General features: G+C 37.7%; 1 protein-coding gene across 5 annotated transcripts in view; it reads left to right on the top strand.

The window, feature by feature from the left end:
• Positions 1-27,461, top strand: part of khdrbs2 (KH domain containing, RNA binding, signal transduction associated 2) — a 99,281-nt gene that overhangs the window by 59,188 nt on the left and 12,632 nt on the right. The window contains exons 6-10 of one of the 5 annotated variants that reach the window (XR_008301496.1): positions 1,163-1,361; positions 18,079-18,161; positions 19,365-19,423; positions 21,340-21,423; positions 23,276-23,316. Coding sequence is in view for 2 of the 5 variants with exons in the window: in XM_026934438.3 (XP_026790239.1) it covers positions 1,163-1,361; positions 18,079-18,161; positions 19,365-19,423; positions 21,337-21,434 (439 nt within the window). In the remaining 3 variants the exon portion in view is untranslated. Of the gene's footprint in view, positions 1-1,162; positions 1,362-18,078; positions 18,162-19,364; positions 19,424-21,336; positions 23,246-23,275; positions 23,317-27,461 lie in introns of those variants that run through there. The other 4 variants (XR_008301494.1, XR_008301495.1, XM_026934461.3 and 1 more) reach the window with 4 other exon arrangements.

Genomic DNA, 27,461 nt, shown 5'->3' with positions numbered 1-27,461 from the left:
CTTAGCTAAGCTGGAAAAAGTTGGTCTCGTTTATAAAGAGTGATGGAATTGTTTTTTTTTTTTTTGAATGAATGGTGATGTAGGTGGTGTGTGTCACATGTTTCAGCACTGTATGTATATGTATCTACAGACAGACATGCTCACAGAGGACACTGTAATGTTTGGATAGACCAAAAAAAAAGTTATTCTTGATCTAATTAAGCAAAATCAAATGCATCATGACCCTGACCAGCATAAAGCAGTTTCTGAAGATGAATGCATATCAAACATCAAATCTCTTTTTTCTCTTTTAAAAAGGGAAAAACAAATATGCACTTTGGGTATTGTAGTCTTTTGCACCTAATCACTTTTACATCATCTTTAGGATTTTAGTTGTTGGATTTGTTCACATTTCTTTTGCTGACTTTTCAGAAATGTGTTTTAAAATCGTGACACATTTCAATGGAAACCCAGCTAGGGGCACAATCAAAATTATATGCTGTATGTGAACCTCCTAAAGTCTACTATGTTATGTTAAAGTCTACTGTTATGTTATTCAGTAAGTACAGTATTTATAAAAGAGAGGGAGGCAAGTTTGGTTCAGATCCTGTGTCTTTAAGGGTGTCCCCTAGCACTTGGGTCTGGGAGGCAGTGACAGTGCTGACTGAATATAAGTTCCCTGTGAGAAGCTCATGAAAGTTTTCATCCTTGAAAAGTAGCTGATGCATCAGAAAAGGCCAGAGATGTCTGATTTAGTGGCTTCCTTAACTGCGGCACTGATGCATCTATTTGACAAACTACTTAGTAAGCGTCACTGAGTTCTTTCCCATTTAATGTTAGACTGTTCCACGATCTGTGACCTCTATAAATGTTCCTGCAGAAAATGCTTCATCGCATCATACCCAAAACTATTTCTTTTATATCCTTGAGCACACTTTCTCAGGAGCAGCATTATTTCTATAGTGTTTTTAACTGTAAGCTGGAATGTAGTGCAGCACTCAATTCATATTTCAGCAGGGAATCCTGTTAAAGCAGTCAAATAACAATGCTTTCAGTAGCCTTGATATTAATGCACCACTGTCAATCGATTTTATTTATTTATTTATTTTCACGGACACACCAATAGAGTTATGTGCCTTACTATAGAATGCAAACATTCCCATTCCTACGTTTTACTCCACAGGGGTCGAGGGGGAGCAGTGCCACCTCCTCCACCTGGCCGAGGAGCCGTAGTGCCCAGGGGAACTGTGGGTACACGTGCATCCCTGCCCACCACCATGCTAACTAGAGGCGTCTCAGCACCGCGGGCCAGAGGAACAGCAGGGACTCCTGGATATAGAGCGCCTCTGCTGCAGGCCACACACAAAACCTACGATGACTATGTGAGTGAAACCAGTCTCTCCCTCAACCTATTCTTTTTTTTTTTACATTGGGTTTAATGCTTCAACAACACCATCTGTTGGATGTTTATTACTTTCATCACTGCCGCCACCAAGTTGTTCATTTTCCAATAACAGCACATACCAAAGTGTTTTATTCCTCTTGTAATACTGCAATTCGCCATTACAATATTTATTATTTAAAGAATGTACTTCTTATCCTTTTAAACTTACATTTAATGTTGTGCTATGTCCGCAAAACAAGTTAGTTCCTGTTATCACTTATGTTATAGCAGCTATATATACAGTTGTTCCTTCACCAGACTCAGCAGACTTTAAGTTGGAAATACAGCTGATCTGTAACTCTAGTTACAGCTTTACCTCTGACTGCTTCAAAGTGCTTTCAGTGGAGATGTACATCACATAACACACACTTTTTCAATCAGTTTATACGCAGCATCCCTATACACGTCCCTGTGTAAGTTAATATAGAAATGCTAATGTAATAAAATGAACATATTGCCTAAGCTGTTCTAGGAATTTTAATCAACACCTTTTCACCAATCAGATTTGAGCATACAACAGCACCGTGGTATAAAACCTATTAGAAAGCATACAGCCAAGCCAGAGGGGGCGCTGGAGAGAGAGTGCAAATCTTCTTAATTAACACTCACCCTTCTCTTGCTTTTTATCACACTGTCTTGATCTTTCATTCCTCTCCTGAGCCTGTTCTTACTAACTATGTAGAAATTAGTGTTTCACTAGTTACGCTAGTTGTTGCTGTTGTTAATATTACGCTACACATTAGGGATGTAATCAAATGCAAATGCATTATTTGATATGAACAGATAATGTTTTCTACACAGATACAAATGTAGAAATGAATAGGAGGTAATTACAGTGATGCATTCTCTCATCCTTAGTAACTGCCTGGTCAGGGTCATGGTGGTTTAAATTAGACTACTAGTCTAGTTTTTTTTGATATTTTGGGAAATAGAACCATTGACACATAACTATTATTTTTAGATGAGGTTTAGTGTGTTACCGTAGGCCGTAATCTAAAAAATCCATGATATCGAGGTGTATGATTGTCACATCGGGAATTTAGTTAATATAGTTGCACTCCTAGTTCCATTTTTACACAAAGTAATGTCATGCAATTTATCTTCATTGTCATTTCCAAATGACCCAGATTTCTAAGTGTTTCCTATGAAAACTGGTTAACTGAAGTGACGTAGCATGGTGTTTGGAATTCTAATCTTCACAGCCGTACAGAATGTTCCAGCTACATTAGTGGTCTTTCTGACACCAAACAAAAACATGATAAGAATTTTCACAGGAGCTAACTCAGATCCACACAGGTAAATGGAAAAAGTTACCGAATTGGCCTTTCTATTTACCAAAGGTTGAGTGAATCTGTGGTGCCAGAGCGCATTCAGACGGACTGAACACAGCGAGAAGCGGGCCATTTCACCTCTCACCTCACACTGGTGCCATAGTTCATTCATACACTAAAAACACATAACTGCACAGAAGTAGAAAGGACAGTTTTTGAAGATTGCAGTTATTACTGTTATCTACAGAGCAATAAGTCATGTCATGCAGACTGAATAAACTGCTATGTTGAGTAAATAGTGCTAGTGCAGAATGCATGCATCCCAAAGAAAGGAAACAAGAACTCTGATAATCACACTTTTCTTCTTACTTTTGTATCCAGAGATGAAATGTACACTTTGCAGCTCTTTGCTGTCATGGGTGCATGGCGTTAATTTGAAAAATTTCAGCCAAGAAAAGAGCAAACTTCAGCGTAATGAAAAAAAGCAATAAATCATGGCATTGATCTCCGAAAAGCTTTAGCCTCATGCAAAGCGTGGTGTGTGCTGTGCAGCGCAGATTGGGCTGTCTGTGGGAAATTGTACGAGCAAAGGCTCATTACCACAATGAATTGAGTTCCGCCAGAGCTCGTCTGTACTGCTGGATAGGCCAAAAGTGTGGACATTTTTCTGCCAGTAATTGGTGCTGGGGAAGGCAGGTACCAGTCCCTGCAGATATCAGAGAATTAAGGAATAAGAGGTTTGCCCAGAACATATTTTTACAACACTTTCTGCTCGTCCCTCTTCACTATGCTCCATTTTTCTCCAGGCAAAGCACTTTCTGCAATGGACTAATATGTTTCTTCATGAAATTGTGAGACATCATTAGTATTTCATAGAGATTTCTTCATGCAGTAGAATCAAGATTCAGTGGCTGCAACATACAGACCCCAAATTATACTGGGTTAATATTAAAAGGAATTAAAAGAGATTTAATGTGATAGGTGAGATTAACTGACTGGTGTGTTTAGCAACTTAGTACTCCAATTACAGTAAAATAAAAGTTCTCCACCAGCAAACACTGACTTTATTTCATAATGCTTCAAAAACAAATAAATTCTACTCACCTGCTAATTAATAATATTCAAGCATACAGAATATAAAAGAGAAATGAATCATTTTAGCTGTGTTACGTGCCGTGTATAAGTGCCAGCGTGTTTCGTTTGTTAGCAGCTATGACAGGTCAATGAAAAAGCTCTTGGCACAGGGAAGGAAGTTCTTTCACATTGATTTTCCTCTTTTGAGTACTGAAATGTTTTTGCTTGTCGCAGAGTTTGTTCACACATTAAATATTACACTTATTATATATTTATTAGTATGCATGTTTTTACTCTCTAACTTTTTCCAGTGATTGCTGATGCCGCGTTAAAAAAAAATTAATAATTGTGACTAAGTTGAAGTATCAAATCTCAAGTATCAATAATCATTATGTAAATGTCAGATTTGTTATTTGTTGTGTGTCTTCTCTGCAATTTAACTTCGTTCTTAATGAAAACAGGAAACACCCTTCAGGCACTGATCACCAAACCTTATGGTTGTTAAAGAGAGAGAGAGAGAGAGAGAGAGAGAGAGTACATTTTGTGTGATATTGTCTGTAACACACTTGCAACTCTCTGTTCAAATATTGGCTTTGTGTTACACCTGAATATTTGGATTCATAGTTTTGGTTATAGTAGCGATAGCCATAAATATTACATTCATTCATTCATTGTTAGTGACTGCTTTGTCCTGCTCAGAGTTCCATTGGATCTGGAGCCAATTCCAGCAACACTGGCAGCACACAGTTGTTTATAGACAGTGCTTTCTAGAATTATTGGCACCCTTCATACACAAACACATTATACACAATAATTCAGATTTTTCACCCAAAATATAGGAGACACTATCATTGTTCTAACAAAAAAAGTCATTAGAACTACTTTTTAAAATAGTAGTTCTAATAGTAGTTTTTCTCTCAAAAATATGCCAAAATGATCAATATCCCAAAGGAATATTTTAAATACATGCAAACAAATTGTCATTCTTGAGAAGATTAGCTTTTTTTTCCCCATGTGCTCTCAGTCCGCAGGAACTCCATGTTGCAAATAGCCACGCCCTGTTTCCATGGGGTATAAATGTGAAGTTGCACACCTGTAAAATAATGTAGTCATCCATTACACCATGGGAAAAAACAAAGCGTGTCAAGGGCATCAAATATACCAGAGTTTGGCACTGCCTAAGCCCACGTGTTATTACAGGTGATGCTTGATTTCCTCTTGTTGCATCTTGCATCTGAGGAAAAGAAGCACACGTGCAGCAATCAAAATTTAATTGTATGGTGGAAGTATGGTGGTTTAGCCTGAAGCAGAAAAGGAAGATTAAACTGCAAAAGCTTGTGCTTGAGGCACTAAAAAATTGCTGTGGCGCTCGTTGTTCAAGTCCACTTCTGCTGCCTTATTTTCTGAAAATCCCCAGTGACTCCACACCCGGCTTTAATGTTAGCAAACATTTTAAACTAGTGCTATTTTTATGAGAATTGGAATTTGACAACTGTTTCACTGCATTTCAGCTTCTGGTTTTTTTTTACTGCTGCGGTGAGCGTAAATGTTTTTTCTAGGGCAAAGCAAAGGAGGTATGTTCTGCAGCTCTTTGCTGTTAGTTTTAACTATGAGATACTGCATACGAGTACCACATGATACAAACTGGTGTCTGACATATATCTGAAAGCAGATTCATGAAGGGGTAAGGACACAGAGTAAAGGTTGGACACGCAGGCCTGCCTGTGAACATGGAGTACAGGCGAAATCCTTTGAGCACACAAACTACGGTCTCTGAAATTGGAACATGCAGCAGATTTTGTTACTTTTTGCAGTAATTTTCCTTTAATTTTATATCATTTTAATATTTACTTTCCTTCAAGAATCAAAAACTGTTTTTGTTGTAAGAATTCTGCGAATAAATCTGACAGAGATAGTGGGGAGATTTTTTGGCCCAAACAAAGATTTCTTACATTTACATGTTTATGTGCATTGCTCTGTATTTGAAGGAGCAAAAGGTACATTTATTATCACAGGCTCCGGTGCTGGCATTAATTCTCCTACTATTAAAGGCTTTTATAGTCAAACACTTGCTGACTGTACGAGTTTGAAAAGTAAACAGAGCATTTAACCTGGGTTTGATTAGAATGGTCCACATGGAGCAAATAGCTATAACTATACTGCCTGATATGGGTGCTGCACAGTCGTTTCCTTCTGACAAGGTCCTAGTTCAGCGTATTGAGATGAGCTGTGTGAAAGTCTCATTACATGCAATCCTGCAATCAAACCTACTCAAAGCTTTTGTCAAATAAGAGTAAGACTTTGCCAGTGGAAGGAATACATATAATATAAGGAAATCATTTGGTTGGTGGGAAAGTACTGCCTCTACCAGAAAAGACAGCTATGCCCTCAGTATAGATTCAGAATTCTGGAATTGTTCAGTTTCATTAAAATAACAGTTTGGTAAATCTGTGGGTCTTAGTCCTAAGGGCTTCTCAAGTGCCCGACTCTGTCGTAACCACCCTGAAGTAATCATGGAGTCTCTGATTAAGGAGGAAGTGCTGAAGTGAGAAGCTCAGAGCAGTGGCACAGACTGATCGCTCTTGCTCCCCCAAAAGTGATGCATTTTTGGGAGAACAGATTTTGAAAACCAGATTTTGTGGAAAAATGCTTGCATATGTGTAAGTGGGTTCTACATGTGGTGCTTCTAAGGGACATAAAGAGTACTCAGAGTGTCAAAGTAGAGATAGCATATTCTACAATTCATACATTCTACAATTCGTACACAATCACCACCTTTCAGGAGACCTATGTCTTAATAAAACATATAGTTGACATTTAGATATGTTATTTCATTTGCCCTGGAATATTTGTTTTTTCTTTCTCAGTACTGTGAGGCTTGAAGTTTGTGTCAGCACAACATTCTGCATCCCATACCAGAGATAAAAGAACCTTTTAAAACCTGATTGTGTGGGATGATTACCTAAAACAACAATGGATAACCACTATTTGACAACCATAAGATGTGCTTCTTCTATATATTCTGAGGCATTTTAATGCAGGATTGCAGCTGATGTTGTGGTTAGAGCACTAATGTAGTTTTTCTCAGCTTTTGTTTTACCAAAGATTGAGCTGATGCACCAAAGCACAAACCTCATGTCCAAAGTGCTTGCGCAGGTTATGCAAACTCACATGTCACATGGCGGCTTAGAACTCTTTCACCCAAACACTCAAATCCATCCTCTATGCTTATTGTTATGTTCATGGAAGACAACCAAAATTTAGTTGATGGCACTTATTTTGTATTTTGCAGGATTCTCTTCATTTCAAACCAGTTGGACATAGTACAAGGCCCACTTGTGCTGCTCATATTGGATTCAGGAACTCACATTATTATACTTGTTCAGTTCAATTTTATTTACATAGTGCATCTAATAATAGACATTGTCACATTGCAGCTTTACAGAAACCCAGATGTAGATTTAGATCCATAATAAACAAGCACGGGGCAGTCGTGGCCTAATGGATAGAGAGTCGGACTTGCAATCTGAAGGTGAACCTGAAGGTCGTGGGTTTGCGTCTCAGGTCCGGCAGGGATTATAGGTGGGGGGAGTGAATGACCACTGCTCTCTTCCACCCTCAATACCACTGACTGAGGCTGCCCACTGCTCCGGGTGTGTGTTCACTACTGTGTGTGTGCACTTGGATGGGTTAAATGCAGAGCACAAATTCCGAATATGGGTCACCATACTTGGCCACAAGTCACTTCACTTCACATTGATGAGGTTGAAACTTTCAGAGGAACCAGACTCAAAAGGGAACCCATAATCTTCTGGATGACCCTGAATAGTGGCATTAACATTACTATCCCATTATGTACCAACCAAACTTAAAAAACGGCTGCTCTAACAAACTTGCTCAATAATGTTCATACCACAGGAAGCCCATTAAAAGAGTTTTTATGAATGAGTAATTAACTTACCTGCTTAACTATGGCATGCATCATGCATTCTCCTACTTAAAAGTAAAGGCACTGTGAGATTTTGCACTGACTACAAGGACAATGAGTGCTGAAACTGAGCCTGATGTACAATTTCTGTTGCCACATATGGAGGATTGTATTTGTAAAGTCCAGTTCAGCAACTAAAGGGTATTAGCAAATTCCTTTAACCTCTTGTACTGAGATCTCTGCTTTCTTCAACCCTGATCAGTTTTTTTTTCAATACACTGTGATGCCATTTGGCTTGTATAACTCACCTGCAAGATTCTAAAGACAAATGACGAGTTTGTTTGTTAACCTTGAGTAAATAATTCAAAAGTTTGCTCATCTAACTGTATAGTTAGCACATAGACATTGTCACAAACTAAAAGAAAATTTTGCTGAGGAAAAAAACAGCACTTCATACAAATGTAATGCAGAGGAATATTGAACAGAAATAACAAAAATATTTAATGAATGTCAGCTCAATATTTCAGCCTGTAGCCCTACTGTAGCAAGAATGTCCTATGATATGGGTTAAAGTTCAAACTGTTTGTAAACTGTATATGACTAGAGTGGCAATGCATGTTTATAATAATCTTATGGTCCGTATTTGCATATTATATTTCCTAAACGAGTAACACACAGAAACACAGAAAGGAATGCCCCATGCATTCAGTTCAGCATCAGCGCATCAACCGTAAAATGAAAAGCAGTGTCCAGTGTAAAATGAAAAGTACTGTGGTCATGAAAGGTCATAAAATGGGCTTCATCTGCAAACCTGAAGTATGTGATTTCTCTCCATTGTAGTTTAATGCTTTTAATGTACTGGACGCTGTTAGAAATGTATTCTCTCTCTCTTGTCCAGAGAGCTTCATATATGACAGGCTGTATGAGAGAGAAATCTGCCCGCTCCTTGTTTTGTACAGGATTTTTATGCTTATATATCCCATAGCCCCTTCTCACACAAAAGCAAGCTGGGGGTCAGAGCTCAGGGTCAGTCTGTAGGTCGCCCCAGAGGATACATTCAACAGAACAGCCATGGTAGGGCAGGACAGTGATGCAGTACACCTCTGACTACAGACTCACTCCCAAGAACACCCGACAGTCTGGAGATTTTTATTCACATCCTTCTTTTCAAAGGCAATTTCTAATTTTGAGGCCTGTTTATGTCAAGACTCAGTCATATTTCAGTGAACAGAGACAAAAGGGATTTTATATCACCAGCTTAATAGACAGACTCTATGACAGGCTGGTTTCATTACTGTCTTAATCACTTCTTATTTTATATTAATGAAGATTTATAAAAGGATTGTGTTTCTATGTTTGAGAACGACAAAATAAGATTTATTTGATTCCTGCTGGTGGCCTCAGACTCAGATTTTTATGACTTCAAGTCATTTACTATGACATCTCCACACATTTATTGAGTACAGGTTTATAGCTAAAGGCTTGCTGTATAGAATAGTTTATAGTTTATGAGTACAGTAGGTCAGAAACAGCTCATTTTCAAACAGACTACATTATGTCTTAAGGGCCTTGAAGTATTGATGTGCTCTGTCGAGTTGTCAGTCTGTGATGAAATACATACTGTGACAAAGGCCATCTTTGCTGCTTGTAGGCTCAACTGATTTGCAAGCTTTAGAGCATTACAGCAAAGCCATGGAGTCATGAATGCTGGGGAAAATGACAATTATATTACTCACACATGCATCCTGATAAAGCAGGCCGACAGTTTAGGACTGTGTCGTTAGGGTGGCACATATCTGACTTTAAGTCTGAGCTTTCAGGACTCACTCTGTAGAGTGAATCCACATGAATAGGCAGTGCCTTTACTGGTAGAGTAAAAGGGTTTGAATTTTGAAAATCCTATGTAGATAATCAAGACTCTACTCCTTTCTTGTTGGTCAGAATGAGAGTGTAGATTTTAAAGAGGGAAGTGCAATAGTTCAGATGCTATCTGGTCATCTGACAGAAAGAAGAAATCATCCATTTTCAGCATGAGGTAGTGTTTAGAGCTCATTAATCTCTTCCGTCACTGTGTCATGATTCTTAATGACCATCATTCCTGTTAATTTAATGTTCGTTTTAATAAATTAGTAACTTTTCACATGAAAGAAAGTTTGGGTTCAGTGTGCAGGCTCTTCCTCTTGAAGAAACTGAGGGGGAAGGATATTGCTTAAAGACACACTGGCCACTGGTTACAGCCTCACTGCTATAAACCCCTGCCTGACCTGACAGACCTACTGAAACCAAAGCACAGATTTTAACTCTTGCCAGATCTGGGAATTTATTTATTTATTTATTTTTTAACTCAAAACCTTCTGAAACCAAGACACAGTCTTGCATTTTTTTGGTTGTGGTAGTTCAGGATGTGTGCCTTGGTGCAGAGGGTTTTGAGTGAAATCTCTGGCAGGTCTGGCAGGGGTTTATGGCAGTGAGGTTGTAAGGAGAGGCACAGATCAAAACTGTGATTCAAACTTAAGCTCTCATGACCTGTGCAGCCCAAACAGTACATTAATAATAATAATAAAAAAATAATCTCACTTCTTTCTTGTGGGTTTTTTACACAACCACATTTTTGACCATCCTGGCCAACTTAAAAAAACAAAAAACAAAAAAAAAACATACATTTATCTCAGGTGAGTATATTCACCATGAAACAAGATGCTATAGGATAGAGATCTGTTTCTCCCTTTCTCGCATTGATATCAGCAGGAATACAGACAGTTAACCAGTCTGGAAGAGGCTCTCATGCACAAACACAGACAGTTTCAAATGGAGAGAAGACTTGATTACAGGTTTGGAAGGAAATATTAGAAAATGGCTTTTCTTGCACTATTTCAAAGGCAGGTTCTTCCCACATCAGAAAATGTTTTTTTTTTTTTTTTTTTTTTTTTAGAAGCTCACCCACAGCGCTGAGTTGACATTTCCGAGGTGAACTAATTATGGAAATGGAATTCTCCATGCAGAACTTCCTCCTTTAATAAAACAGATGTACGACATACACCTCAAGAAGATTGTTTAATAATTTCATACTCACAGAGACAGACTGAATACCAAAAAGCCTAAGGCATCGTTTCTTATTTCGGGCCGTTAATGTTGAAGCAGGTGCAATACAGCAAAAAAGTTAGCTTCGGTAACTGGCTGTGACCATATTTTGCAATCGTTAAACTGAATGGCAGACTGAGCTCTAGACTATGAAGCACCAATAAACAGGATTTCCTTTTGCTTACTGCACAACACATTTATAAATGATGTTGTGGTCTGTAAAAATTAATTGCTACGTTGTTGTGTAACATAATTCTTTATTTAAGTGTTGCAGATTGCTTTACAAATTTCTCTGCAGACTGTTAAAATACACTCCATTGACTCAAAGGAGGAAAAATAAAAAAAGAAACTTCCATAATGCGCTATACTACAGAGAATCATTACAGGTTTGGTTTATAGTACACGTCTATGTATTGCTCATTATTAGCAGAGCTGGCTAGTGTCAGTGGGCTAGCAAGGCTAAGCACCCCAGTCTTTCAGTGATAAAAAGACTTCACTACAAGTTTAATTTTTGGTATCCACATCAGACTATTTTGGATTGCTGTGGGTACAAGCACAACAGCACCACCAATGGTCTTAAGGTAAATACACAGAGTGGTACGAGGTACAGTAGTGAGGTTGGGGCTGATTTCTCTCTAGCACAGACTGTAGATTCAGAGTGAAATGCCCTGGAGATTTGATCTCAATATGGAGATAATTTCTATCATGCCATCAGTGAGCCCTTGTGATATAATGCACTGCTCAACACTAATAGATTCTTTGTCAAGGTACTGATACATATTAGATTTAGTCCTCCTATCTAATATCATGATCACTGTTTATAAGTCTTATAAAACTTTTTATAAGCACATTTCTGCAACTGAAAGCTTCTGTAAAACTGTGTTTTTGTTAAACAGTCTCAGAGCTCATACGTTTTAGGTTCATGAATATTCATGTGTTTATTCTTCGACACATGAAGCGAGAGGCATCCTTAAGGATTTCCAATGAGCTAACATCATTTAACTTTTTAATTAAAGTGCCCAATTTTTTTCAATTATGAGAAAAGAATCAAATTAAAACTTGGCTGCTGGTCACCAACACCATCTTGATTCAATTATATATATTATTGTTTGCCTGAGGCACAGACTGTTCCATTTCCTCTCATATTACATCTCTTACACCTGTAAGATCGTTGCTGGTGTTTCTATAGACAGCAGTAGGTACATGTTCATACACTTCCAGAGAGAATAGCCAGCTGACAATTTCACGTCTAATTAATTTTCTGAACGTTACTGTTTTATAAACCTTTGGTTATTCAGTTCAGAATGATTTCTGTAAACATAACGTAAATATCTCTACGTTTCTGCAATGTTGTTGGTTGTAGGGACGTTAAGGCAAACATTATAGAATAGCGTAAAGCCAACTGTTATTACTGTAAAAGATTTCATAACACTGCATGGACATTATCTTCATAACATGACAACCTAACCTTCTAACATTCGTAAATCTTCTGATAACATTTTCTGGGTAGCCACCATGTGTGAAGTTAATACAGTTGACACAGAAATCTAAGGGAAAATAGCCTATATATTTAAAACATTCCTTCATTCAGTAAGCGCTTTATACTGGTCAGGGTCACGGTGGATCCAAAGCCTATCGTATCGTGGGAATACTAGGAATGAAGCAGGAATCGTGGACAGTACACTGTATACACAAGCAAATTGCAAACCTTTGAGGTTTATCTCAAAATGGATACATTCAGTAATTCAATTTTCACATGCATTTGAATAAAAAGAAATAGATTAATTAGCAGTTTTGGCCAGAAATTGTACCCTCAGATACAAACACCATGGATGTGTGATACTGAGGAGCCTCTTCTGCTTTTTTTGACTCATGGAGGTTTAAATAACATGCAATTAATCCTGACCCTTTTGCTCGCCTTTGCACTACAGATTCATGATTAGCCATTTAATTAATAAAGGAACACTTCATTGCACTGACAACAGTAATTTTCAGCTATTTATTTGGGAACAATCACTAAAAAGTGCTATTTTGTCTTTTTTGCCAGCACGAGATCTACTTTTATTGTTGGTACCTAGTAGATGAGAAAAAGATCTTTGCTCTGTTTAAGCAGGACTGCTTAAGGGAGTATAAATGTATCAGGATTTGCAATGTGTATACGTGTCTTATTCCTTGCTGTTCTTGTTTTTTTTGTTTGTTTTTTTTTCACCTAAATTTGAAAAAGAAGTGAGAATATAATAAATCTAAATGAAGCCAATAAAGATCCTTCATCTAATATCCAAACAATAAAAATAACCTAAGAATCTCCTATTTTTTTCCAATTTCAACGAGACACTGAGCAGGAACTCCATATAAAAATCTGTCACTGTCATAGGAGGTGCTGGTTGTCAGTTGATAATGGAGCAGAGTATTGAAGGCCTTCGTCTGTCTGCTGCCCTAATTACACCAGCACGGCTCTCCACCCATGTGTTAACAACACTTGATTTATTTCCTGTTCGCTAGCTCAATAGGAACCGAGTTAATTGGTTTTTCAAATGAACGTTGAAATGGAAGGATCAGGCGTCATTAACTGCAGACCATTTTTGTAATGCAGGGTGTCTTGTAAGTCGGTGTTAAGGTCAAAGAAGTGAAAGGCAGGGGCTTTTGGAAACAACTGTTTGTTTAGTTGGTGATTATACCATAGCATTCTATATAGTATACACAGTTGTTAGGTTAGGATAAAAATGGGAAGGGTTTTTTGTTATGATTTTGATTTTACTCTGAATAATTTGTTGTTGTTTGCGATCGTTGATGAATATTACTTGACTGTTATTATTCTAAGGACTTATATGACCTCAGAATGCAGCTACTGTAAATTGCAAGTATGAGTCAGTATTAGCTATTAAGGTCTTGAGAGGTTTGAGCTTTGTCCCAGCCGTCAGCTGAAATTTTTATACTGCCATCCTGCCTGAATTCCAAGTCAGTGTACTCTGACAGAAGTGTTTACCCAAGGATTTTCTTTCATGTTTGTTTTGCCCAGGATAATGAAAGAGCATTATATCTGCAGGGCTTTAGGAGGGTCGAAAGAATGCTGTCTCAGAGGTTTATGATATGGATTTATCTAGAAGCACCCTTTCATATTGGACACATTGTACTGGAACTATAGATGTAGATGACCATGTTTCGCCTGGGAAATTCTCATCAAATGACAATGTCAAAAGGCTAGTGTTCTCTGTTTTGCCAGAGATGATTTTTAAGGGCAAATCCCATTAGTGTGACTGACATTTTCATGAATGTGATTTAGACCCTGTTCTGTTTCACTGCTTAGATTTTAAGATTTTCTGAGCAAGAAGCCATGTTAACAAAATGGTCCATTAAGAAGAAAGGGCAGGTCTCTGACTTGTTCATTATGAGAGAAAACTAATAGAGCAAGGGTTCAGCTTCAGATCCCTTAAACAACTTAATCCTCGACATAATCCTTAGCTTTAATTTGGCCTAATCCATGTTCACCCTCATAAAACCACTGCTGAGCCAGATGTAGAATTTCAGCGTTATTAAGGCAAAACACAAGACCCAAGTTGCTCTTTTTGCCAGCCAGGTTTTTCTGCTAGATTAATCAAAAGAGATATGTTGAATTTTTATATTTCAAAAATAATAATAAAAAAAAGTTTGAATTACAGCATGCGCAGGCAAGATTTAAAGTCAGCATTAGCATTAGTCCAGAGTTAGATAATAAATACAGATGAAGACCAGACCACTGTTTGGACCCCTAATAAGGTGATAAGAACGCATCTTTACTAAAATGCAAAAGAAAAGAGAAACAGGAAAATGTGAGACCAAGACCAAGAGCACCAAAAATAAACGCAGAAGTGATAGCAAAGGATTAAACTTTAAGACCTTCTCATCAGCTCAACTGGGAGCCGCGTGTCTTTCTCATCAGCCTGCCTCTATTATTCATTACACTCGCTAACTTTGCACCAATACTTAAGCAATTATAAATGTTGGTGTAGAGGATAGGCCTAAATTTCAGTGGAGGAGATGAGAAAATGTTTAAGACCCTATTCTGAATAAATTACATCAATTTCTGTGTCGCTTTGGGATCTTTTTGAGAAGAATCTGAAGGGTTAGAGCCTGTCTGATCTACAGAATTTACAGAGGTTTAAGGAGAGTGATTTGAATATGAGTGTATGTTAACCCACTGTTGATCCACTGTACTTTCAGTCACATAGCATTAGTCTTGAGTTTGTAGTGCCAAAACTTTGCACTTGAGTGAAATGGTAAAGATGGCCCAACAGAAAAACATTGACCCTATGGTCAGATATCGCCAAACCCTTGACAATGCCACAGCCATCCTTGGCCAGGAGTCCACGTGAGCAAAATTGGCTGTACTCCCAGGTGGGCGGGATAGCACTAATCTCTCTCATGTCAATCACAGTGACACCAGTCAATTGTGGGCACCTGTGAGCTCATGTATGAGGAAGAGGGCAGATAGCGCTTTCTTCCGAGTGTTCAGCTGCACTGAAGCAGCATAAGCAGCAGTTTGAAAAGGTGCAGTGACTGGCGCCACATGTCTCAGGGCAAGCACGTTATAGCCTTCACCCTCCATGGTTGGTAGCTGCTGTCTGATAAGGAGAGCTGGCTAAGGGGTAGAAATTCACAAAATTACCAAAAGTGGGAGAAAATGGGGTAAAAACCCCCACTATTGTGCTATTTCTGGATTTTAAAAGTGACCGATGACTGCTGAAACAGTCAGTCACATCATTATAAGTTCACTTTACTATAGTTCAAGTCTATAGTATACTATGTACAGTATGTTTTAGAGATTATATGGCAAATTTGGTCAGCAAGTTGGCAATAATCAGTCAATAAATGCATACACCTACATCACAGCAGCACATTTGACAATTACTGCACTTCCATAGCACTGCTCGAGTGTTTCCAACAATGGACATCACACTTAAAGCAAACAGTATGACAGCCCATGCTGAAGAATGAATGAAGTAACACATGTAACACATACAGTATATACACTATAATATAAATAATTACTAATTCTCTTACCCAGGCATACATACACAAACAAAATATTTCTCTAAACCCAGATAGATGTGTTTCCTCCTGCTGCTTCCCTGAACACAACTCATACAGTCTACTGCATTATTGGAGAGCACTGATTGCTACAGAGTGACATGTGCCTTGCACTTAATGCATGTTAAGGAGATGCAACAAATTCTGTTTTGTACACCATATCTTTTTTTTTTAATTCCATGCATTTAAAATCTTTAAACTGCTACTACTGATCAGCATGTCCAGACTTACATTCCCCACTCTCATAACTATACACTGGTCCTATTAAATGTACTGTAATTACTGAATAATGCATAGATAGTACTGAATAATATGATTTACAGTAAATACAATGAAGAGTTTAAAGGATAAATAGTGGGAAAGAGTCAGTAGACTAGACATACAAGTAACAAATGATCTGAGTAGATGACACAGTTAGGAGATTGTGGTTAGGATATTTTGTGAAATCTCAGAGCTGTGATTTTAGCAGGTTACATTTCATTTACACTTTGTAAAACCACAGAACACCTGAGAAGGTGCTGATGATATATAGGATGTTGCTTCTAGCATTTTTACCCTTTTTCCCACACAAAATTATTGCTCCTTGTATTTTCCTTGAGACAACACTGCTAACATTGTGTGAAGGGCATTTAGAAAGGCTTGATTAGACATAATAGGGAAAGATTATTTATTCCTCCTGGCAGACACCTTTATCCAGAACAGTGTACAAGTGAGGTTGCATGCACAAGCACACCATAAGGTAAATACATACAATATATCCAAGATTAGTGCAAAATAGCTGAGTGCAAAAGTTTCCACACCCTTAGGACATGAAGACATTTCATTTATAGCAGCAAGATATTTAGTTTATTAGGTTTCATACATGACCCTTCCTTATCACATGTAACAAAAGTAACCAAATAATATAGGAGATACAGCCTTACCCTATGTTCACAAAAGCAAGCAACTAATCGCTTGTGTCGCTTATAGCTTGTCTCTTTTGGGCATGCAGCAAACTCTACTGTTACACACCTGCCAGCATTTTTTAGTTTTGATGAGAAATGGCAGTAGCTATATAGCTTCTAAAGCTAACTAGTTAATCACAAATTAAATAATGCACTAAGTGGCAGCTTTGCAGCACTGGGATTTGAACTCATGGCCTTCTGATCACTAGTCTACCTTCCAAGTTTAATATGATGGTTAAAAGTTCTTATCTTCCATTTTTGCATGTCGAACAGTAAATGGGAACTTAAAAATCCCAGTAGAAACTAAAAAACTAGGAACTAAAAAATCTCAATTCAAATGGTTGTTGTACTGTCACTTTGTTGCTTGATGCTATCGCTGAAATGGCAGCTTTGTGTCATGCACATGCACGTAAATCTGCCGCTTTGATGTTCACTAATGTGAATGCAGGGTTATAATACCAAGATCACAAACTCTGATATAAATGATAGTTGTTCTGACTGTGGTATAAATATCCTCTAATAACTTGTAGGCCTACAGTTTGCCTTTACAACTGTCCCAGCCCTGAGAAAGGTCATGGCAAAATCTCTTTTCTGTGGATCAAACTCATATTGTTATGTTTTGGGTTGTTGTCTTCTTGCAGGATTCACCCACAACTTATTTTTAACATACTGTAACTCTATTTCCTTGTTTTTCTTTGAAGCCATGGAGAATGCACACTTTTGCACTCAACTGCATATGCTTAGCGACGGATAGCTGAGCAGTTGATTTTTAAGTGCCTTACTCAGAGAAACACACAAAACTTTCATTTGTCATTGTATATTGTCTTCCAAGGTCATCCTAAATTCCCTCAAATAGGATCTACTATTTATTGTAAATAGGATTTACGTAAATTAGTTCCAGTATCAGTAAAACACACTAGAAAAATTCTGTAAGTGTCACATCTTCATGTGAATAAGTGAGATTGGCATCTTATTAAGTGATTAAAGATTAAGTGTGGTCATTGTCAGTGATACTGTATTAATGCGAGCTACAGGTCAAACCCTGACCTCCTTCCCTCAAACATGGCAAGTGAAACAATTATCCCTGCACACAATCAATATTTTCTGTTGGACATGATTCAGCCATGTTGCCCTCCTCACAGCGAGAGTGTATATATAAGAGAAATCCTTTCTTGGTGTAATTAAAAATTGATTTTTCACTACCAAACAATTAGAGTGCTGTTTTCTGAGTCCTGATGAGTGTAAGTCTTCTCCCACTGACAGTCACCCAGAGTGTTTCTGTGCTTTCAGGGTTATGATGATGGATATGATGGGGAATATGACGAACAGGGTTATGAGGCCTACGACGATGGTTACAGCAACCAGTCCAAAAGGTATATGTTCTCTTCTTTTATCTAGGGTGTTGGCTCACTTATAATCCACAGGGGTTTTAATGTTGTATTGTGCAAAAGTGAAGCCAGAGTCGGCATTCAAAAACTGCGCCAGTATTTATGCTGGGAAAGTTACTTGTATTCAGGGTTGGTTTCTGCAGGTACTTAGGCTATTTGGGCTCCACATTCAGTTAAAATTCAGTTAAAGTTATTAAAATTAACTGCATGCTGTTCACACCTCTGAAGTTACCAGATTTTTCTTCTTCACTGGAAAGAAGGTTTTTCAATAGTGTCTAGACCACCACCTTTAAACAGAAGCATTTGCCTTTAAGCTAAAAAAAAATCAAGGGATAGAAAATGCAGAATAAAGAAGCCAAAGTCAAATGTAACATCCACGCAAGAGCCAATTTAAAAATAAAAAATAAAAAAGACTAATATGATGATATATACTATATGGCCAAAAGTATATGGACACCTGACCCATATGTGGGCCTTCCCTAAACTGTTGCCATAAAGTGCCAGAATTGTATAGGATGTCTTTGTAAAGCTGTAGTATTACAATTTTGCTTCATATAGTGGGAAAAAAAACTAGTGTAAAGCCTTCCCAGAAGAGTGGAGGTTATTATAACAGCAACAGGGAGACTAAATCTGGAATGAGCTGTTCAACATGCACATGGCCACATAGTGTAGCAAGCACTGAAATAAACATCTGAAAGTATTTTACTATATTGCCAATATATTGCTGTATGAATTGTCCTAATTGTAATTATCACATTAATCACTGCAAATTTAGTTGTTGGGTTTTTTTTTTTTAACAGGATGGCTTCCACCCTCATTATTCAACAGTTTATAAAATAGCACTTGAGATACAAAATTGAGGTTATGAAATTGAATATGGTTCATATAGGCTTTTTATTACAAGTTCAAGGTCAGAATCGTACATGACTGAGACACGCCTCAGTTTTACCTAAACTCCACCCCATGTATGCATTTCCCACGCAGCTTCTGAATAGCACTCAAGTCTGGAGTTATGTCTACAGCCTGTATACCAATGTGTGCAATTTCAGTATTAATTCCCTCACTACACTACTACCTCAACTCAGAATATGACTCCGGGTGCTTTATGGTTGGAAAATAAATAGGTATGTGTCTGTCTTAAACATTGATTTTCCATTTTTTTGAAACATTGTTTCATTTTTATTGCAGCGGTTCAGAATATTACGAATACGGCCATGGAACTAATGACGATACCTACAACAATTACGGTAAAGGTCGCTCTCTTTTGTTAGGCTCAAAGCTAAATGGTTATAAAAAATAGCTCTAGACTTACTTGCTTGTATACTTTTCTTGTAAAGAGTGATGTTTTAGAGTTTAGAGGTTTCACACCACCACTCATGCACACTCAAATTCAGCTCTTTATACAGTGACATTTACTGGAAAAGGTCATTCTGTTTCTCCTGAAGGTGCAGAAGACATATAATGTTCTCTGTTTGTAAACTCAGAAAGAAATGTGGTGCTGTTTCAGGGCTTTAAGGAATCATAAGCTGACCATTCTCCTGTTAAGAGGGTCAGAAATGGGCAAAGCCTTTATGACACACCCTCAGTAGTTCCTCTCGTCTAGTTTATTTTGTAAGGCTGATATTAAAACTGAATGAATAAACACCCAGATGGTCATTGTAATGACACCCACAGGCCATTTGCGGAGCATTCCTACATCTTACATGTTTAAGATGCTCGGTGGAACATACTGCTCAGTGGGTTATCATCTCAGAAGAAGGAAATTTATTTGAGCCAGAAAAGTAGAAGCTTCCTGATCGTGTCTCCGGAGTGGTGCACCACAGAGTTCTGTTGACATTGCAGGCTTAAACTTAGGCTTACACTCAAGCTTACACTCATACATCGCCCTTGCCGAGGACATACAGCACCCCCCCTCTCATTTCAGCTCGCAGCAATGAGATAAAGAAAAACCACCTCCTGTTCTCCCAAATAACCAGAGTGCTGAGCTCGGCGGTAGCCATCTTACCTTGGCAGCTTGCTGCAGGGGAGGCTTTAAGATGCACACAGAGTAGAGGAGCAGAGCCAGAGCCAGGCTGGAGGCCTCAATGCAGCCCACTGAGAGACGAGCCATGGCCTTTTATACGCTACTTTGCCTTTTGAGCGCCTGCCCTCACCGGATTATGTCCCAAATCAGGGATCGTGCTGCTCTTGGCAGGGGCTCCATCGCTCTCCACCGGAGCCATTTTCACATTGTGCTTTGTCCGTTCCAATTATTCATTATACAGCGCGCCAAATTGTGCACTGGAGTGCCTTGGCATGGCTGATGCTAAAACAATGCCTCGTAATCATTCAGTGACATGAAACCAAAATCTCAGCTCTGCACTTGTAATGTGATTTAAATAGGAACAATGTGCAGCGGTCAGAGCTTTACACATGAAAGTAGCCTTGAGGACAGAAACAAACATTTCACTCACTGTAGTAAAGCTGTCGTGTACTATTACTCACTGTATTTAATATGAATCTTTCTATTTCTTAAACCTGTGCTCGTGATGCTCATTTCCTCTGCAATCTCGCCACTGCACTATAATGGAAACATCACATTAGCTGTATCGAGTGCCAGGATTCCCCATCCTGAAGGTGGCCTGATTGTTTTGAGGATGGCCCACTGAGCACGTTCATAGCGCATTGATTCCCAGCGTGTGCTGTATTTATATGACAGCTGGATCAGCCAGCAATTCCTGCTTCCTCTTCCGAGCTACTGCTAACTGATAATTAGGGCAGTGTGACATTGCATACCGCTCAAATCAGGTGAAATTGAACAGCAGCAAATCTAGACAGAGCTCATTGAGATACCTTTGGTGTTTGTTGTTTATCTGGTTACTCTAATGTTCTGCATCATTGCACATCTTGAATAACATCTTTATCCTCATATTACTGTATTGTGGCTGTGGGAAATCAGCGAAGATTCACTTAAAGCACCAGTATGAAGTTGTTGAAGCCGAGCCCCTGCTACTGGAGGAATTAGACCTGAGTTTTACAGGTTTATCAGATATATTAGGGGGACGTAATGTCAATTAGGATGACTGGGCGGATGGATGGATAGGTTGAATGAATCATTTATTCACTTACCATAATACAGATTTCAGATTCTTATGATGTCTTGTGGTCCCTTTACCTGTAGCAGAAGAGGAGTGGACTCAGCCACGGCCGAGCCTCAAAGCTCCAACTGCAAGACTTTCACGAGGGGGCTACAGAGATCACCCCTATGGTAGATACTAAAGGTGCTCCACATCAGTGATCTCCCCTGCCTGGCATCCTTACGTAATAATCTAAAAAATATAAAATAAAAAAAACACACACACAAAAACATGTATTAGGTCAAAATCTAACCTCCCCTAACCAAGGAGCGAGAAACTGCATCCAGCATATGGTTTTGATAACACGGATTATTCATACATCTAAGAAACACAAAAGGATCTTGCATTAAACAAAAAGACTTCCATTTGAATGCTGCTTCCCTTTAGTTGTCTATTGTTTGCTCCCCTGAACCTAAAGCATGGAGTTACCTACAAAATGATGCTTCCTTGTTCTTGGCTACCATTTCACCAAGGCAACCGTTCAGTGTTAGACCCCCTCTCCCCTCCCCCCATATTGTACATAACATCTTTCTTAATACGTCTTGATTTGATGACGGTAAATACTGAGTTTGTATATTTTGATTTTGATATCGCTACTGGGATTGAAAGCAATCAGCTATGTATGTAGCTACCTACAAGTGATCTGCTGTGTGTTTAGCCTGTATTTGTACATAAATATGTAATAAAAAGGACATAAATCACCTTGTGTAAGCTTCTCTAAATAGGTGGCCATAATTGTTAAATTTTTTCTTGCCATAATTTGTTAATAGAGCATCATTTTTTTTTTCTTTTTTGGTAAAATTAGATAAGCACATACTTGTTTTTAAGTAATAAATGCCTGTTTTAGTTCAGGAAATTGCTAATATGTTCTTTTTTATTTTATACTTAACAAAGAAAAGCAGAAAAAAAGTAACTTTAGAGAAGTTGTGAAGACATTTTGTGTAACAATAGATAAGCATTAATACAATTACGACTTTGTTAAATAATTTTAACTCTAGCACTAAATTGTTCATTGAATATTGACTCGTCATTTAAATGTTTAAGATGTTAATGGAAACCAACTGTTTAGATCAATAAACTGACTTTTTTTAAACATATCCTTTAAGCTTGACCTTATTAAACCAAAACTCTGGCTTGTGTGCACTAGCGTGACTGTGAATGATTCGGAGATTGAGGAGGTAAGAACAGTAAGATTGTCTAAATGCCTTCAGTCATTGGTGTTAGTCAGTATAACCCCAGTATGTGAATATGGCAGATATTCACAATGTTTCATCACTCATTCGAGTGAATGGGATACATTTAAACTGCTATGTCTCTTTTACCTTTATTCTTATTCCATTGAACATCAGAAAGCTGCATTTGTGTTGTAATACCAATGCTTTTAAATATCAGCTATTGAAAGTCACTACCTTTTAGAGTCCTGAACTTCCTTCTGTGACTGTTAGAGCTGAATGCCGACGCGTATTAAGAGACTGAAAGGATGACTAAACATTAAGCAGGTAACCCTAATAATAATAACTCTAATGTTGCGAATGCCAGTCATAAATTAAGTTACTTACACTTAAAAAAGTAAACCTACCCTGTCTAACCCCAAATAAAGCCGCTAATTACAGTTAACTAGCACCTTCAAAAATGACTCGCTAACGCATAAGACAAAAATTAACATTGTATCCATTAAAAGAACTAAAACTGATGTTAATACCTGAGCAGTTAAACTAAGCTTTTAACCAGAGCACGAGGAATAAAAAGGAGATGGTTGCTTCAAATCAGACTCTCTGTGACAGCTTTTGTCCCGACCCACAAATTGGTTTACTTTTTTGATAGTGGCACAGGCTTTGTCATCCTGTTTTTAGCCCTTACATCCATCTTGCATGTCATTGGAAATTTGTTTTGACTTTTCGTCTTTATCCATTGTCTGAAATATTTGTAATATATCATTATCAACACAACGTTTTGTGAAAAATAATATTTCTTCTTCAACAGGTCGCTTTCCGTGAGCTGAGATACAGAGATCATCAGAAGGGGTAAGCAAAAACTATTTCTATTATACAGACACATATCAACTTGTGTGAAATAGCATAATTTCCTGTTTTTTTTTTATTTTATTTATTTATTTATTTTTTAACTAATTCAATTTAAGTCTTACTGTCCCAAAATGCAAAAAAAGCACTGCACCCAATGACTACTCGCTTAAATGAAAGGACAGACATGTACCAAAATGGTTTAAAAATATTTCATTTTACTAAATAAACTAAATAAATATGATGTAACCGTTGTTTCTAGCCATCAGCTGGATTTTATTGTTGCCTTGTTGGAGCAGGATTTTTTAATGGTAAAAGTATTTGGTTTGTGATTTCCCAAATACTTGGCCGCGTTACATTGAGTAGTTCCGTCAGGCTGTAAACAATTCCCGAGATGACGCGTCTGTTCAGTTATTGAGTGTTCCATAACAATGAGAAAACAAAAATTTATATGGGAATAGACAATGTATTACTTTGAAAGATGACATGGAGTTTTTGTTGATATTGTCGCTATTATCGTTATACAAAAGCTATATTTGCTCAATAGAGAGACTATAGACATCGGCATCTGCACCACTGGGAGGCTTGAACAAACAGGCTACGTCTGCCTGTGATGAAGTTGTGAGGCAGAAACGGTCACAAATGTACAGTTTATTCAATATAATTATGCACAAATCTTAATTTGAAATGAGGCTGTGGAAAATGTATCAGTGGGAAACATAGTAACGGGTTCAAGTGTCTGATCTGTAGACTGTTCTTCAAGTGCTTACAGAATACACTTAAGGCCTTTGGGGTATTTTTGGATGGTTTTCTGTTCTGTGAGGCCCTTTGTTTTGAAATATGCATATTTTATGAGAGGTTTTGAACTACAGCACAGATGCCTACCATATATATGAATCAAGGATTGTGGCTGTTCCAACACAAAAGCCTAATTTGGTGTTTCAGTAGGTACAATCGTATGGTTCTTGTGGTGCGTTCACATACGCAGCGTTTAGTCTGTTAGACTGGAACTCTTCTGGTTTTTTCCTCAGTGCACTTCGTATGGGCAGGTGAGAACACAGCAATCACCAAAACAACTCTCTGAGCTGTCTGAGTGAGTCGGTCTCAGTCTGGTTCCAATCCAGCTCTAGCGCGGTTTGATTACTGTGAGAAAGCGATTCAACCCTGAATCAACCCAACCGCAGGAAGCGAACCCAATATGTCTTGCATTTTGTGTCATGGGCAGCATTCTTTTTCTAGATGTGAGCTGCTAAACTGAGCCATGAGGCACAAACTGAGCCAAACGGCATAGCTGCAGAACTGTGATGTGCTTTGGATTTGGATCGATGAAGAAATAGAGAAAATAAACACTGAATGTGATAAACAACAATTGTTTATATAATTGTCTAAAAATGTATTTAGCTCAGACTCTCCATCTGTTAATGCTCTCCATGCTTAAGTGTTTTTTTGTGATTCACCTGGCAGAGGGTTTTTTTTCCCATCACTGTATTTCTCCCTATTGAGTACATTTTCAGCCCTGAGACAAAGTTTTTGTGCTTTTTGATTTGTTTAAGCATCAAACCAAATAGCAAACAAACATAAAGTGTAGATTTCTCTCTAATTTCGTCTCAGAAAACAGACTAATAGGTGTGAAAGTGCCTTTAAAGGCCCAAAAAGAATCACTAGTAACTCCTGTGTCAGCAAACGCACCTTTAAAATAGGGGTTAAAATAGACAGTGTTTGTTCAAAAGGTGATTTATATGAAGTGTTTGTACAATATAGTTTAATCCCTTCTCTTTTTAAATTGTTCTTGAGCCTAATATTTTATATTTCATAATAATCTCTACACAGAATGTTTGTACCTTACTAAAGACAAATACAAGGACTTCTGGCTTTCGTAATAGAAGTCAAACATGATTTTTCTAGTCTTCATTAAGATATGATTAGATAATATTGCATTAAATCAAAGAGGCTTTGTCTCAAAACAAATGATGCTGCTTTAAAAATACCAGTTACAGCTAGAAGCTAGATAAAAGAAGATATGAAGAGAAAATGAATCACTAGAAGTGGTTTAGGGATAGTTAAAGCTTGTGTTGCTTGTGTCATAAAACATTTAACATAACATTTTAGATGTCCGAACAGCTGAGTCACTGGCAGTCTTCAAACGACATCTAAAGACCTACCTCTTCCTAAAGTACTTAAATTACCACTTTTTTATTAAAAAACAAAACAAAACAAACAACAACTTTGTGCTGTCTGTGTGCATTTTCCTATGTTACCTCCCCAACAGAGTGTTACTGTGACTTACTGAACCAGTATCAGAAAGTATTTATTGATAGAGATTTCAGCAGAAGCAGAAGCGACTACTTCTTTAAGGGCATCTGCCAAATGCCATAAATGTAAATGCAAATGTAAATTTTAGGTTCATATAGCATGATAAAACTTGAGTTCCTTGACGCTCATGAATAACTGATAGATGCTTGCATAAAAGATGATTACTTCTGTGTGTAAAAAAGGGTCTGTTCAGATGAACTTTCTTTTTTGTGCAGCAAGATTAAAGTAGAGATTTCGGGATGTTTTGATTTTTTGAGGCTGGAACTTTTTTTCTTTAAGCACCAAAACAGATTGCTGAAATACAGTAATGGTATTTCGAGGGAATTGAAACATCCTAGAATTACAGTGTTGTTACTTTGGATGTCAGATGTACATTTTGTTGTGGTTGAAATGCCATATCAAGAAACAACTGTATGTTTATAATGTCAAAAAGTTTCTTTTACATATGACTATTTTAACTGTAAAAAAAACCTGATAAAGTGCGTCATAGGAAGCGCATTTTGCCTCCTTGGTGTATATATAAAGAAATATTATTTACAAACATTGAGAGTGAGGTGTAATTTGGGGTAAGAGAAAATAGTTCATTAAAAATTTGGAAATAATTTTCTTTGCACACATCAACATATTTACTGCCTATTTGTTTAGAATCACTGTGGCAGTCAATTATTAGTAAATTTGGACATCACTGAACACATGAGGTCAATGTTAAGTGGAAAGAAATCCAATACATAAATGTGATGTAGAGATACATGAGCATAACCCAAGATGATGACAGGAAACATTTGGCCTGTGAAAGTGAACTAATCTGTGCACCATCCCAAAATAACTAGAATTTTAAAAGAAGATTTGAGCACATGAGAAACTGAGAGTGATGCGAATCTTTTAATGCTTTGCTGTGACAACACAATTAATAAGACATTTAACTGTGTAGCATACACTTTCCATGGGGTTCGCCCGAAGGTGAAGCATCATTTGCAATGTTGCGGGCTTGTGGGATGGGGCGCACACGTTAATTACACACATGACTGAAAGTCTCGAGGGACTAGTTATGATCTCGAGTGGAAAGGTGGCCTTGGGCAAGAAGGCTTTGAGCACTTTGTAATTAACACTTGCTTTAATTATCCTGCAGGAGTTCTGCTTCCCAACTGAGACACATCCTCTATAACAAGACAATGAGAAATGCTAAGACATGCATGCACTTGAGAAGCATATTCATTGGCTTTTAAAGGGAAAATACAAAAGGAGAAATGTATGTAGAAGAAGCTGCTCAGTGCTTTAGTAAAATGTAGGCTTACATCCTTACAGCAGCTTTTTTTCCCCCTTCTATTCAGGAGTTGCCAGAGAGGAGCACATTACGTGTTACTGTAGGTTATGTGCAGGGTATTAAACTTTGTGAAATAGGATTCCTCAGGGGTGAGAAATAAGTTATCATCACATACAGAATTTATGATTTAAAGATGAGCCAGTAAAAGAGATGAGATGAATTCGTAGGGCATTTTTCTCTGTTGGAGTAGGCGGTAGTGATAGAGCCAAGGCTTATTTTATGATACCTTTTGCTTATTAAAAGGCTGAGAGAACAGGCCATGACATGTATGAACACCTGCATGGCTTTCATCAATATGCATGTACTTATCAGATTAGCTGCATGATTCCATGATTAGAGAGCCATTTGTGTCCCATTGGTATTACATTTACACGTATGTAAAATAAAAGGAAAAGACGTTTTAAACACAACAACCTATGTGCACATTTCAGATAAATAACTTCAAGCAATAATGAATCACTCCAGCTCACTATACACTTTACTTTGAAATATAATCATTAAAATACTTTTT

Source organism: Pangasianodon hypophthalmus, chromosome 3 (assembly GCF_027358585.1).
Source record: "Pangasianodon hypophthalmus isolate fPanHyp1 chromosome 3, fPanHyp1.pri, whole genome shotgun sequence".
NCBI lineage: Eukaryota > Metazoa > Chordata > Actinopteri > Siluriformes > Pangasiidae > Pangasianodon > Pangasianodon hypophthalmus.
This window is presented reverse-complemented; position numbering and strand designations above follow the sequence as displayed.